The 13,282-nt window shown below is 33.9% G+C and overlaps 1 protein-coding gene across 6 annotated transcripts in view; it reads left to right on the forward strand.

Annotated features, from left to right (window-relative positions):
- The window catches only part of CADM2 (cell adhesion molecule 2), a 667,772-nt gene that overhangs the window by 552,289 nt on the left and 102,201 nt on the right, over nt 1-13,282 (forward strand). For all 6 annotated transcript variants that reach the window (XM_040566634.1, XM_040566596.1, XM_040566603.1 and 3 more), the window contains one exon: nt 12,094-12,184. In XM_040566634.1, the coding sequence (XP_040422568.1) occupies nt 12,094-12,184 (91 nt within the window). The remainder of the gene's footprint in view (nt 1-12,093; nt 12,185-13,282) is intronic.

Raw genomic sequence — 13,282 nt, forward strand, 5'->3', positions numbered from 1 at the left:
GCTGCTGAATTCCTGTAATTATAAACCTTTCTCTGTGTAAGGAGGTAGGCTGCAGTTATGGTTATCTATTACCAACAGCCCAGCAGCAGTACCCCTAATACTGGCTGACAGGTTTTTGAAGCTCCTAATCTAAGCAATGATCAGTCACTGAAAAGTAGTTAAAAAATAAATAATTTATCTGTATTGTATTTCATAGGATAAATGCCTATATGGATGTAATGGAATATATTAGATGATCTGTGTTAGAAATATGTAGCAGAAGGTTGAATTTACAGAAAAACTAGAAAGCAAGTTTTTAAATACATTTGTTATAACTGCTTTATATTGCATAGCACTAATTGGACAATAAAGACTGAGTGGCTGAATGACGACAATGTAGTGTCTGAGAAGCTCCAAATCAGGTCCCAATTTCAGAAAGAATTTTTCATGTATGTGACTAAGATCCATTAAGCCCCATGCATCCTTCAAAATATGCTTAAGATATCTTCTTTATTTTTTTCTAGCCTAGACTAGGTATTATTTCAAATGGGATCGTCTTGGAAGGAGACTGAAAATTACACCATCTTTATAGCTCAAACCCCACGTTACAACCCATCTCACTGTAACTTAGTGACAGAAGGACAAAGAAGTCCTTCCCTATTGAAGAGTTGGGGGGGGTCAGTTTATTTCCAAAATTAATGACTAGCAAGCAGGTGAGACAGTTTGGAGGAAAACATGTATAGAGATTGTTAGTAGGACCTCCCAAAGGAGAGAAACTTGCCCTTCTTCAAAACATGATATATATTTATAAGAAACAAGTCAGATTTTCATGTCCTGATACTACCACTTAGTGATTTTTCTATAGATTAAAATTTTATAGTGCCCACTGTCTGATAGAAATGTCAGAAAAAGGCTTGAAGGGGGATGCTGAACATCCAGAGCTCTTATTTATTCCTTCAACAGTTTTGGATGTGCTGCAATTCTCAAGTCATATTCAAGATAATTTAGGTCAGACATGAGAGAAAGCTGAAGGCAGTAAGGAAAAGAAACTGAGGACACAGAAGAGAAAGTTATATCAAAAGGTCATACACTGACTCAGACTTAGGCATTTCTTGAAAATTTGGGATTTAGGTAGAAGGTTGGTTTGTTTGTTTGTTTGTTTGTTTTCTCTAGCTTTTTCATTTATTTCTCTTAGGTGACATTGCAAAATTGAGAAAATGGATACATGGGAGTAAGTTGAAGGGAGTTATCTTTGTAAGATAACAAAGATGTTAAAGGGAACAAAGGTATATGTCTGAAGAGGTGAGCAAAATGGGGATTGCTTGGTCTTAAGAAGTGGCATCACAGAAATAATTAAACAAAATAAAAGCTGTGAAACTGAGCTTCATCACTTGAGTTCTGAAGTTCACTTGATCACTGAAGAAAACAGAACGGAGTTGCCAATGTCAATATTATTTCTGCCTAGTCATTCCTGTGTGTATGGGACTTAAAGGGTAACTAAGAACCCAGTGACCCTATTCTGCAAAAGCATACAATGGGGAAATAACACAGGTAGTGCTACTGGTACTAACTATTTTCATGAAGTGGCACACGCATAGAACTGTGGTGACAGTGCCTCTCTTTCTATCACTTAGCTCAGCAGGGTCTCCCAACATAGCCAATGTTACGCTCACATTTGTCTCTCAGTTTTAAGACCAACCACAAAGCAGGTAAGAACGATCAGTGAACACATAACATGACAACAGGAAGTATAAGGTTTTAACATATTTTAAGTGGAATGGAGAGGAGCTGAGGAGTTTTGGTAGCGTACCTCCATCTGCTCTTTCACCTTCACAAAACCACAAGCCATGCGTTATGCTCTATCACATATTAATTATTTTTTTTTTCTTTTTAGCAATTGTGGTGAATGATTATGATGTGACTGACAGCTGAGATGTTGAAATAGGTACTATGAATATTTTTAACAAAGTACCAGATAATCAATTTTCACAGAATTAGTAACATAAAGGGTTTCCTGCCAGGTTGATACTTGAGTTCAGGCACTCATGAATTACAAGTATCAGGAGGGAATATTTCACTGATCAAGCATTTTTTTTTTTCCTCCACACTGGCATTTGGCTTGTTGTTTTGCATCTAGGAGAGTGTTTTTACAGTCTTCTGGTGCAAGCTGTTACTACTTTCTTCTTCAACAAGCATTGTTTTAAACTAAATTGAAAGAGATGAGATAAAGGATGACATAATAGTCATCAAAGAATCTCAGATAACAAAGGGACTATATGCTGCTTCTAGTCTTGCTTGACTGTAGAGTAGCTTTTAAAGGAGTATAAAAAGAAGGTATGGGAATATCCATGCAGATATGGTACCAAGTATTCACCTTTATCAAAGTGAAGTATTTCAAAAAATATCATAAAGCTTGATTTTGTAGTGTTGTTGAACAGATTTATTGAAATGAAATGCAATTGCCATGACACAAGACGTGTTTGATCTAGATAGTCTTCCCCACAAATACTACTAAAATAACGTCAGATGCAAAATACTTCTTTCATCTCTTTAAGCAAGGAGTCATTCATTATATTCTGAAGGAGAGCACTGAAGATACTGTATTTCCCAGGGTAATTTACAAAAGTTTATCAAAGCAGATTTGCTTTGTGAGTGCCTATTACAAAGCAATAAGGCACAAGTAGAAGCCATGCTACTTGTCATTTACAAAAGAAGCCCAATTTGGAGGAATGCTGATTCACAGCTGTAGGACGCAAGCAGCTGTTAAGTGTTAGAGCTATTAAAAATGGTGAGCACTTTCACAGAGTTGATTAGAGTACTCCTCTCTCTTCCTTCAGATCTCATTTGGGATAGCCAATTTTATGTTTATTTTTGTATGTACTAGAGTGGTTTGTCCTTGGAAATTTCTTTAAATTTCTCTTTTTTTCTAAGCCTAATTTCTCAGGTTTGTTGTAGTTGTTTTCAGAAATGGGAATAAAATTGTGTAGAAATACAGAATTTTTAACAAGTTTTGTGATTGCCATCCATATATGAAATAGATGATCTCACAGTTTCTGAAAAAAAAAAAAAAAAAGGATACCTTAAACTATCCTATGCTTGCTCCAGTGCTAATTAATCAGTGAATCACAGAATCATCATCATCTTCAGAGATATCTGCTTATTTTTCTTTACATCTGGAAATGACGGAAAGTTTCCAAGGAAATAATAGAGAAAAAACACTATGAAAAATGAAGAAGTCTGTGATATTTCACAAAACTGCTTTTTCAAAAAAAAAAAAAACAAAACAAAAAACAGACACAATCAAGTATAAAACAAATGAATTAGTCTCTCAGGAAATACTTTAAAAATCATCTGGCAGTCATTTATTACAAGGTAGCTATAATCTTTTATTATTGCACTGTTAGATTTTTATAACATTTTTTAAAATGATAGCACCAGAACTGTTGTTGTTCACTGCCATGATAAAATGTCCAAGAAATTTATGGAAGTTTTTAAATATTCAGAAGGTTTGCAATCATTAAATAACACTACAAGGTAAAGATATGCTGTAGGTAGCTAATAATTTAGTTAAACATATAGGAAGAAAAGGGTGTTGTAATGAGTCAGTCATACTAATTTGAAATCTGGCACAAAGAGAAAATGGTGGTTAGTGTACAAAAAAAAAATGAACAGGGTAAATAAATAATGGCTGAGTAAAACAGAGCATTATAGATCTTTGCAGAAGATGCTCCTACACACAGTTATATATGAGAACTTAGAGTGGTCTGAAAATGATCAAAGGGCAACAACAGGAAGGTGGGGTGCTAATACATTTTTATCCCTTTTAGTGACAAAGGAAAATGTGAGTTTTCCTGGGCAGTGGCAATCACTGGCTATGAAGACAGCTTTAAATAGTTGCCTCTGGTGAGAAAAACCTATCTATTTGTCTGGGCAGGACTGTAATATTATGATCCGTTGCTGTTGGGATTCTTATTAAAAATAATGCAGCAGGTTAGGGCAAGAGGAAGAGAATGCAGTGAGCCTCACCGACCAACCAAAGCAGAATTTCTTACATGGCATAAAAGCACAACTCATTTGCTGAGAAGGTGAGAATCCTTCTGTTATTCCTAGAAATCACAACAAAATTTCCTCTAGAGGAGTCAAGAAACCTCCTTCCTGTGCCTCTGCCAAATGATCTGGCAGCCATGACATGGATGTTATACCATTGTGAAACACTGTATTTTTTAATGTGAGCTGTCTGGAGATTGCGCGAATGTGTTCTGAAATGGAAAGTAGTTAAGACATGCTCCAGGTGTTGCTTAGGGTCCATGAAAGTAAATACTGGCATGCATGGGAAGCTCATTGATCGCAATGGGAAGTGTGGCTCTGTTACACAAGCATAGATCTCTTCCCAAATGGATACAATGGCATATTTCATATTAATGGATCCACTGCAGAATTACATTGTCAAGCAAAGCCTAGCAGTACTTTTAAAGCTTTTTAAATCGTCTGTAGAAGAAATAACTTCTAGTAAAAATAAATAAATAAATAATCAATATCAATGTTTTAGAAGGAAGGATTTGAATAACACTTGTAAGTACATCCTGATATACTATGGACTACTCTCTTCCTCTGACAAACTGAACAAGTGATTTACTCTTCCCTTTCTGTACTGGTGTCTTACTTATTACTGCTAACAGAACTTGCACACAGACACAAGTCCAAGAAGGATCACAGACTTCATTACAATAAACTCAGATTCTTAATGCAGATGGAGCATAAGCTACAGAGAGAGAATCACCTTCAAAGAAAACAGGTATAAGAATCAAAGTATTCCAGTGGAGGCCTAGGGTCAAATGATGTTAATGGGATGTTTTCAATTATTTAGAACATGAATAGGGAAAGGATTGCATTTGCCCTGTTTTTGAAATAGGCTCTTGATAATTTGGTTGCATGGAAACTAATCAGATAGGAGGTGCTTGCTTTGGAGGCTTATTAATGTTTGTTGTAGTGTTATGTTGTTTGGAGGTGTGCATTTATATTGGCAAATAATGTTTGAACTTCTGTACCTCCCTTTCTTTCTATCATTTTAATTAGGTCCAGCTCTTTTGGTACTGGCCAGTCTTCTAAGTTCAAACAGTATGAAAAATAAAACAAACACAAAATCCCCATATTGTTTAAGAAACAGAGATTTAGACAGCATTTATCATACTGATGTGTACCATGCATAGAGGAAAGAACCTCCCCCATGGATTTTTCTTTTTGAACCTCCAAGGAATCATAAACTAAAATAATTCAAGGTATTAATCTTTCACTATGCACCTTGTATATACTGAAGCTTATATGTTACTGTCACAAAACGTGATAATTTTTCTATGCCAGGTCTTTCAATATCCTAAAGACCAATATATATATATATCCTCTGATTAAGGACAACATTGGAAACCAAGAGAAATGCGTTTTCTTCTTGACACTTTCATCCATTTCCATAGAATGATGTGAACCAACCTTTATTCCCCAAATCATAAGCTGAAAACAATAATACTTCAAGTACTGATTGCTACTTGAGCAGCACATAGCTTATATTTATTATTGGACTGCTTTCATCAAAACAAAAGCATGGTAAGCAGGTACAAAGAGAAGATCCAAACATTTTACAAAATCACTGTATAGCATGCAAAACCATTAAGGGAAAATATTACAGGAGATTGTCATTGAAGTTTGTACATCCAACATTTTCTGTTATACCATTTAACATGGGAAGTAGGAATTACAGAGCTCTTGCAATAAACACATTTAAAAACCCAGAGACTTGAAGGTGCGCTATACTTCATATGAAACAACAAATGTGCAAACATAAATGCCCTAGCTGAGTATATCTCCATTACCAGTTTGGAAAAGGTCTTTTTAATTTGAGGCTGGTACTAGTAAAATATCTAATATCTGCTTTTGTCATTCTGGTTGTATTTAGCGTTTTCTTTAATTTTTGTAAAATGTTTTAAATTGTTTCAACATTGAAAATTTTGCCATCTTTGACAAGTAAGAAGGATATTCCCAGGGCAACAACCGAAAGGTCTTTGAAAACATTTCAGTAATATTCTATTACTTAAAGCATAAGAATGGATGTACCAGAGACATTTGATGCTAAGTGTTGACAGTACTTTCAGTTAAGCATCCTAGGAAATATGTAGGGAATATTAAAGTTTTACAGATTTTTCTTCTTATGAGCATCCTAATCTAACTATAGAAACTTTTTTTTTTTTTAGTGTAAGCTAGATCATTGGTATATTCCATGTTATGTTGGTACTGAATGTAAATAGGGACAATTGTACAGAACTGAGTTACTTGTAGAATTATAACTTGTGAATTAGAATGGGTTAAGAATTTGCTAATACCTTTTCTTTTTTGGTGTGTCAGAAAGTCATGATTTGTCCAAACTAGGACATAGGTAAGGAAAAGGCATCTTCAAAGTGAAATCCTAGTTCAAAACCAGAGTAGAAGACCTTAGAATACCTGGTGGAATTCTGCTATTTCATGGGAGGTCAGCACAGATGTCATTGTGCTCCTTGACTCATAGCAAAATTTTTATCCAGACTCTGAAGGGCTGAATACTCTAATCACTCTATTACTGTCAAATAAGTATTTTGCTGGATCTTACTTACTTAATGTGAATACTTCAATACTCAGCAGAACGAGGGACCTTTTTTTTTTTTTTTTTTCCCCCTCAAAGATTACTGCATGTACTCTAATAACTCATCTAAAGAAATAGTCTTAGTAGGCTGGTTAACACTCCTGGTAAAAATCGAGTTACCTGTAAGTGAGACCATATAGAAGTGTATTCCTAAGACTTGGGGATGTAGAATCCTCTAAGATAGAAAATGTGGAAGAACAGGACCCTTCTTCAGGAAGTAATAATACTATCTCTGTAAGGAAAAAGAAAGAGACATTCTTGTTCTGTTCTGCTTCCTGAAATTTTAGCCACATTAAAAGGTATTTTGGGCACTGAACTTAAATTTCATAGTAAGTTGTTGCATTTATTTTTAAAAAATCTATAATTCAACAGAGAATCGAGAGCTATGACTTGGATCTGCATAGCTGATACAATATTCCTTTGTAAGTTTCTGCAGAGAAGAACCACTAAGAACTCTGTTAATCCTCCTTTCATTGGAAGTGCAAGGAAGGCTAAGCTTTAAGCAGTATAGGAATATGCCTCTTAACAAAATGTGCAGTGAACTGTAGTGGCAAGTATTGTTTATATTACAATTAAACATATATTTCGATACTCTAGAAACAAAAGACTGTGATGCAGGCGTCTTGCATGAATTGGTGCATTTCCAGCACCATTTTAATTCTAGCGACTAGGAGATCATTAACATTTCTATCCCTATATTTACCTTCCAATATTCATTTCTTAAAGTCTTACCAAAATTTTTATATTTTTGTATTACTCATACCATACTATTGGCCAAGTAAGGAGGTGGTCTTATTTTATAAGACTGTAGTTCAATTAACTGAAGATTGTTACATTAGGGAACGACTATATGGTATCATAGCATAATGTTACCATATCATCACCATGTTACTCTTTTTAGAAAATTATTTTTCTTCTGAAATCTGATTATTCCTACACAGCTTTTACTGATTAACGCCTTAAGATGAATAGGGATCATACTTTATTTTAGTTATTCACCCAGTAACTGGAAGTTCCATCAAAAAGTATCCACAGAAGCTCTGGTAGTCCAGCTAGCTAAGGACTAAAGAAAACAAGGACTTCTGAAGTTACGTACAAAAAAGAGGCCACATTACTTTTAATGATCTTTGGATCAAAAAGAAGTATAATTCATTTTCTGATTCAAATGATGATCTGTTTTATGTTCTTAAACAAATTTACTTTCTTTTATGCATTCAGTTTCTGCTTTTACTCTGTGGCTGTCAAGGACTTGCACATATGCTTTAACATAATATACAGGAATCTTCCAGTGGCTTCTATGTGATTACTTTATTTAAAGAAATTTATATGAAATAATTTATATGAAGATAGATAAAACTGCATGCAACCTTTTAAGAGCTTTAGCTAATTAATTCTTTAGGGGTATAAATATATATATATATATATATGTATATAAACCCACATAATTAATTCTTTCTTACTTCAAACCATGTAAAATATCAAGTGCATATCAAAGAACAACAACAAAAAACTTTTAGCATTGGAGATCAGATTAACTGCAAAGGTCTGGTGACTGATAAGAACTACCTTTATTTTGAAATAGTTTCAAAGAGATTAAATCAATCACTAAAGCAGTTCTGTAAGGTATTAAAATTGCCATTAATTATAGCTAAGAGGAAAACAAAAATCATGTGCTGAAGCATTTAATTTCTTCACGTATCAGATAACATTCATTACCTGAATAACTGAAGTCAGTTTTCCACATGCATTCGCTGATTTTGTATGTGGCTGAATAAAGATGATATTGCCTGATTAAAAAATAGATAAGTCTTCCAAAGCTTTGAAATGACTTCTCAGGTCTTGTGCAATGAGATATGCCTAGATCCTAGAAAGAAAAGAAATAGAATCACTCAGTGAAACTTTTGCCTTTGGTCTGCTGAAACAAGAAAGGATATATCTGAAAACCCCATCCCATGGTTTTTATCTGTAATCAGTGTTAAAACGTTATTTCTAGCAAAAGGGCAGATTCTTCGCACATGGGGGATAGAAGATATCTTGCCATGTGTCTAACGATATGTTTTGAGTCTCAGTTCACACTGGTGCTAACAATCAATTGCAGCTCATAAGTACCTCATTATTCAAGCTCAAGACTGTAGGGCCAAACAGCTTTCACACTGTTGCTTGTGAATAAATGAGTCACTGGGGAGTGAAACAAGTGTGTTCTACTGTGAAGACTTGCTACACTCATATGAAATGTGTTTTTTTTGTTGTTGTTGTTTTTGTTTTTTTTAGGTTGGATTTTTCCAGTACCTACTACTTTTGGAATATTTATCTCCTACATAATGTCCTTAGAGCTCAAGAAAAAAGTATATTTGTAGGTATTGTAAAGCAGTTTTAATCACTAGTCCCAGAATTCTGCTTTAAATACTCATCTACAATATTTTACTGCCATGAAATTACTGGGCCAAATCCTAAAAAAAAAGATGCAAATTATTAAAGTTTAACTGGTGTAAATTGATATTCTTTTATTGACTTTAGAGAAGAAGCTCTGACCCACAATAAAACCCTAGAACCTACTCCATTTGTTTTGTTTGGGTACAAAAGTAGAGTTTTTAGACATGCTTACAAATAACAAGCTGATGGGCATATTTGAAAATAAACCAACATTTTTACGGTATTACAGTTTTTTGTAGTTGTTTTGTTTTTGTTTTTCTTTCTTTAGACTTTGTTTTCTACTGGTGGAGGTGTTTTCTGAAGATTAGGTGATATTCATGTTGTTGTGATTAATACTTCTGGGTATGACAGGTATTGTCATACATATATATGCCCAGTGTATTGATAGAATACATTCATACTTGTCAAATATTTCTAAAAGAAGTAGTTCTAGCAGGAAGTAGTATTTTGTAACAGAATTCTGGAAATATATCAGTCAGCAAGGGTTTACTATCTTTTTTAAAATATCATTTTGAGGTTAGTTTTTATGCAAGTTAATATTTTTTTCCCTCATTTTAAATATAGATATGAAAGTAGAGGGCTTGGTCTTAAGTTTTCTCCTTATTTTTAAGTTTTCTCTTTATTTCTTAAGTTTTCTCCTCATAAGTGTATACTTTAATTCTGGAGATAAATCAAGGGCAGCATAAAAATAAAAGTGGAAACAGCAACACTGAGAATGAGGCACCCAAAAAAGAATATCACCTGTAAAGAACTAATAATAAAAACCAGAAATTGTGAATCGTAAGCTTCCCTAAAAACTATATATTGGATTAATTGCTGTGTTTCCTGTTTTAAAGTAACAAGTATGTAATGTAAAAGTAAATTAGCAGGGAAAAGCACAAAGGAATATATTTCTTACACTACCTTACTGTGTGTTAGAAGCATAAATATAAGACCTATTCTATCTATTACTATATCCTATTAGTAAGCTCTTTTAGAAGTGCATGAAGAATAGAGCATTGTCTGGAACATTGAATAAAACAGGCGTGGGAACTCCAAGTTGGGGAAAATGGCACTGCATTGATCCATGCAAATCCAAGCTTAATTGTCTGAAATCCCCTCTTCTATCACTATTAGGGTCATTTACAGTAATGTGTAACATGCTGATCATCTTTTAAATATTTAAGCCAGTAATGCTGCCTAGATGGGCCTTTCATTTCTTTCTTCACTTGTGGCTATCATGATTACTTCCATCAAAGTTTAGTTCCTTTTTCATATTTCTCTGGAAACCTCTTGATCTCCTCACATTAGTTGTTTCCCTCCCTCTGTTAAATTCTTCATGTATTCCTATCTGATACTAATTTCTTCCTCTGGTCCAATGCATAGTCAAGAGAGTAATTTATTCATCTCCAGTAGCACCACTGAAATCACAGAAGTACTTGATGGCCTGATTTATTAAGGCACTTGAGGTCAGTGCCTTAAGCATGTGCTAAAAATGAAGCAAATGCCTGCATGACCTGCAAAGGATTAGTCACCTGCATAATGGTTTCCAGGGTCCTTAAAAATGTGAACTTGTAGAGCAGATTTGCTACTGGTGTAAGGTTAGAGCAGCTGTATTGAAATCTAAATGATGCCGACAATGCTTTCAGTGGCCTTATGACAAGTCTACACTGAGCCTTTCCCTTTTCTTGTCTTATGCCATGCTGATACATTGTGATATTCCAAAAATAAAAATCAAAGGTAGGAAAAAACTTTTATCATTTTCAGATGTTTATATGCCACTTAGTGATTAATAGGATTATTAGCATCTCAATAATAAAAAAAAAAGTACCATAACAGCATCTTTTTTTCATTTGATTTTGTAGTGTCATACTGTCATGCTCTTTCACATTTGCTTGATAATAGGATATCTGTGGTGTCACTCCTGAAGCAAATAGGAATTGCAAATTAGATTAAATAAAACTTGAGTAACCTTAGATTTGCAGGTTAAATCATTTCTTATGCTATAGATGATGTGTGTTTTGTATTAGTCAACTGCAAGAAACAAGGGGTTGTATTTTCCTTTCCTCACTATGACTGTGACCTCTTTTTCCTCTTCCTGAGGAGAAAAATGTTTTGTGTATAGGTGTTCCTGTGTATAAGTGTTTCTTTCTGTACGGTCTTGTTTCTCCTTGTAAGAGGTGCCCCTTTCATTCATGTAAAATAGTTTATGAGGGTCTATCTTCGCAAACCAGCTGGCAAAATGTTTTGAAAATTAAAGATCTCCTGCAAATACTTCATTCTGCATGAATTCATAATTTTTATATCGCGTATCTTTTTGAAGTCATAACCAGAAAGTTAATTTCAGTATACAGGAAAATATTTTTAAGTTTTTAGGATGTATTACAGACTTTTCTATAGGGGTTTTCAATGATATTTAAAACATTCTCTTTGAAAATTTTGTAAAAAAGAAAGTTCTGTTTTAGGGGCAGCATTATTGCATTTCAGAAATAATATCCTGTAAAATGCCTGTAACAAGGTATTTTAACTGAAAGCCCATTGTAACTTTCTTATTATGATTTCAAGCTTCTGCAACAATAAAAGTGTTCTTATTCAAATGTATATCATTGCATTCATACCTTTAATAGCAGCATTCCATCATATCAGCCTATAAATAGACAAAGAAACAATTGCACAGAGTACTTGTTATTCATCTTCAATATTTTTTATTTCATTGTTAGATATCAGACTTTGGAATACTCTTATGGAGTATTTGCATTGAATACAGAAGAAAAAAATTATTTCCTTGGAGCTTACACATACTTTCTGTCTGTATTTCCTTGCAATATAAAAATTTACAGTTTTAGTTCCATTGGTCATTTTTATTGCCTTCTTGAAGACAATGAACATCACACAAAACTTCAAATAAAAGCATCTCCGAGTGTAAATTAAATCTAGGGTGTAGTCTTTTGTAAGCAGAGAAGAATGTACTCTTAGATAATACATCTTTTTTCCTGTATATCAACAAGATGTCTATTTTCTTTTCTTCCTAGATACACCTTTAGTTAAAATCATTTCTTCCAATTCATGGCCCGAAGAAGGACAATCTATAATTCTGACTTGTGAATCCAAAGGAAAACCAGTGTAAGTGATTTAACAAGTAATATGTTTTGTTATTTTCTTTATTCTGCTGTGATTGCAATCTTCAGCTGCAGAAATCTGCTGTTTTTGTCTCGTCCTGGGGTGTAATATAATCTCTGGGATAGAAATCCCCTTGAAGCCTGTCTTCATTAAGTGTCTATAGAAGATTGGTCTTTTACTTTGTCATTTATTTTAGTTTTCAGGAAGAATTCCAGCTGTGAGATTTATTTATTTATTTTTTGTTCAGTCAGGTATATCAACCTGAAAGGAGTACAGGCTTAATCAGTGTTTACATCATTGAACTGATGATAGGAGAGAAAACGTCTCATGAAAATCTTCCCACATCAAGTAGCCTCAGAGAAAATATATTGAACTTTCTGTATGCTTTAGCTGTCATTTATAAGGGAATTTGAAGTTTAATGACATGTGCAAGTTGGCTACTTGTTTCTGCTGGAGTTTTAAAAGATGTAGTCTGCTTTAAGAATAAAAACTGTTTTACTTGGAATTTAACGTCTCTGCCACTAATATTTTTAAAGGAAGGTCTGCAGAGATTAACTCTTGCATAGAATCCACTATTTAAATAGACCTCTCTTGTTAAAATAGCATCTTCTCTGATGAGCTGTTATGCATTTAGCCATGAAGAAACATGAATAACCACGTTGCTTAATATGAACGGAATTTCTTAAACACGAACCTACTACTCAAAAGATTAATATGGTAATGGTGATCTGCAGCTTTAGAATGATCTCGAAAATAATAGTGCAAACGTATTTTATTTCTGGAAAAGGTGCAAATTATGTGCCCCAAATCATGTCACTTAAGGCAGAATTTCTCTCTGGTGTAATTTTATTGACTTCATAGAATTGCTTGATATAAGGAACTTAAGTCAGATTTAGGTAGAATCATGCATTTAAGTCTGAAATTTCTGTTTTGAAATCATTTAAACTCCCTAAGTGCCTTTCTTCTATAGATTATATGCATGTATCATTTTAAAGTAACTCTTCCATCCAAATCTTGACTGAGCTGATAAACACAGCATCTAGATCATGCTTCTACCCTACTTGAGACGAGAACACTAAGGTTCCTTCATAGTAGGTCTTA

This window comes from Cygnus olor, chromosome 1, assembly GCF_009769625.2.
Source record: "Cygnus olor isolate bCygOlo1 chromosome 1, bCygOlo1.pri.v2, whole genome shotgun sequence".
NCBI lineage: Eukaryota > Metazoa > Chordata > Aves > Anseriformes > Anatidae > Cygnus > Cygnus olor.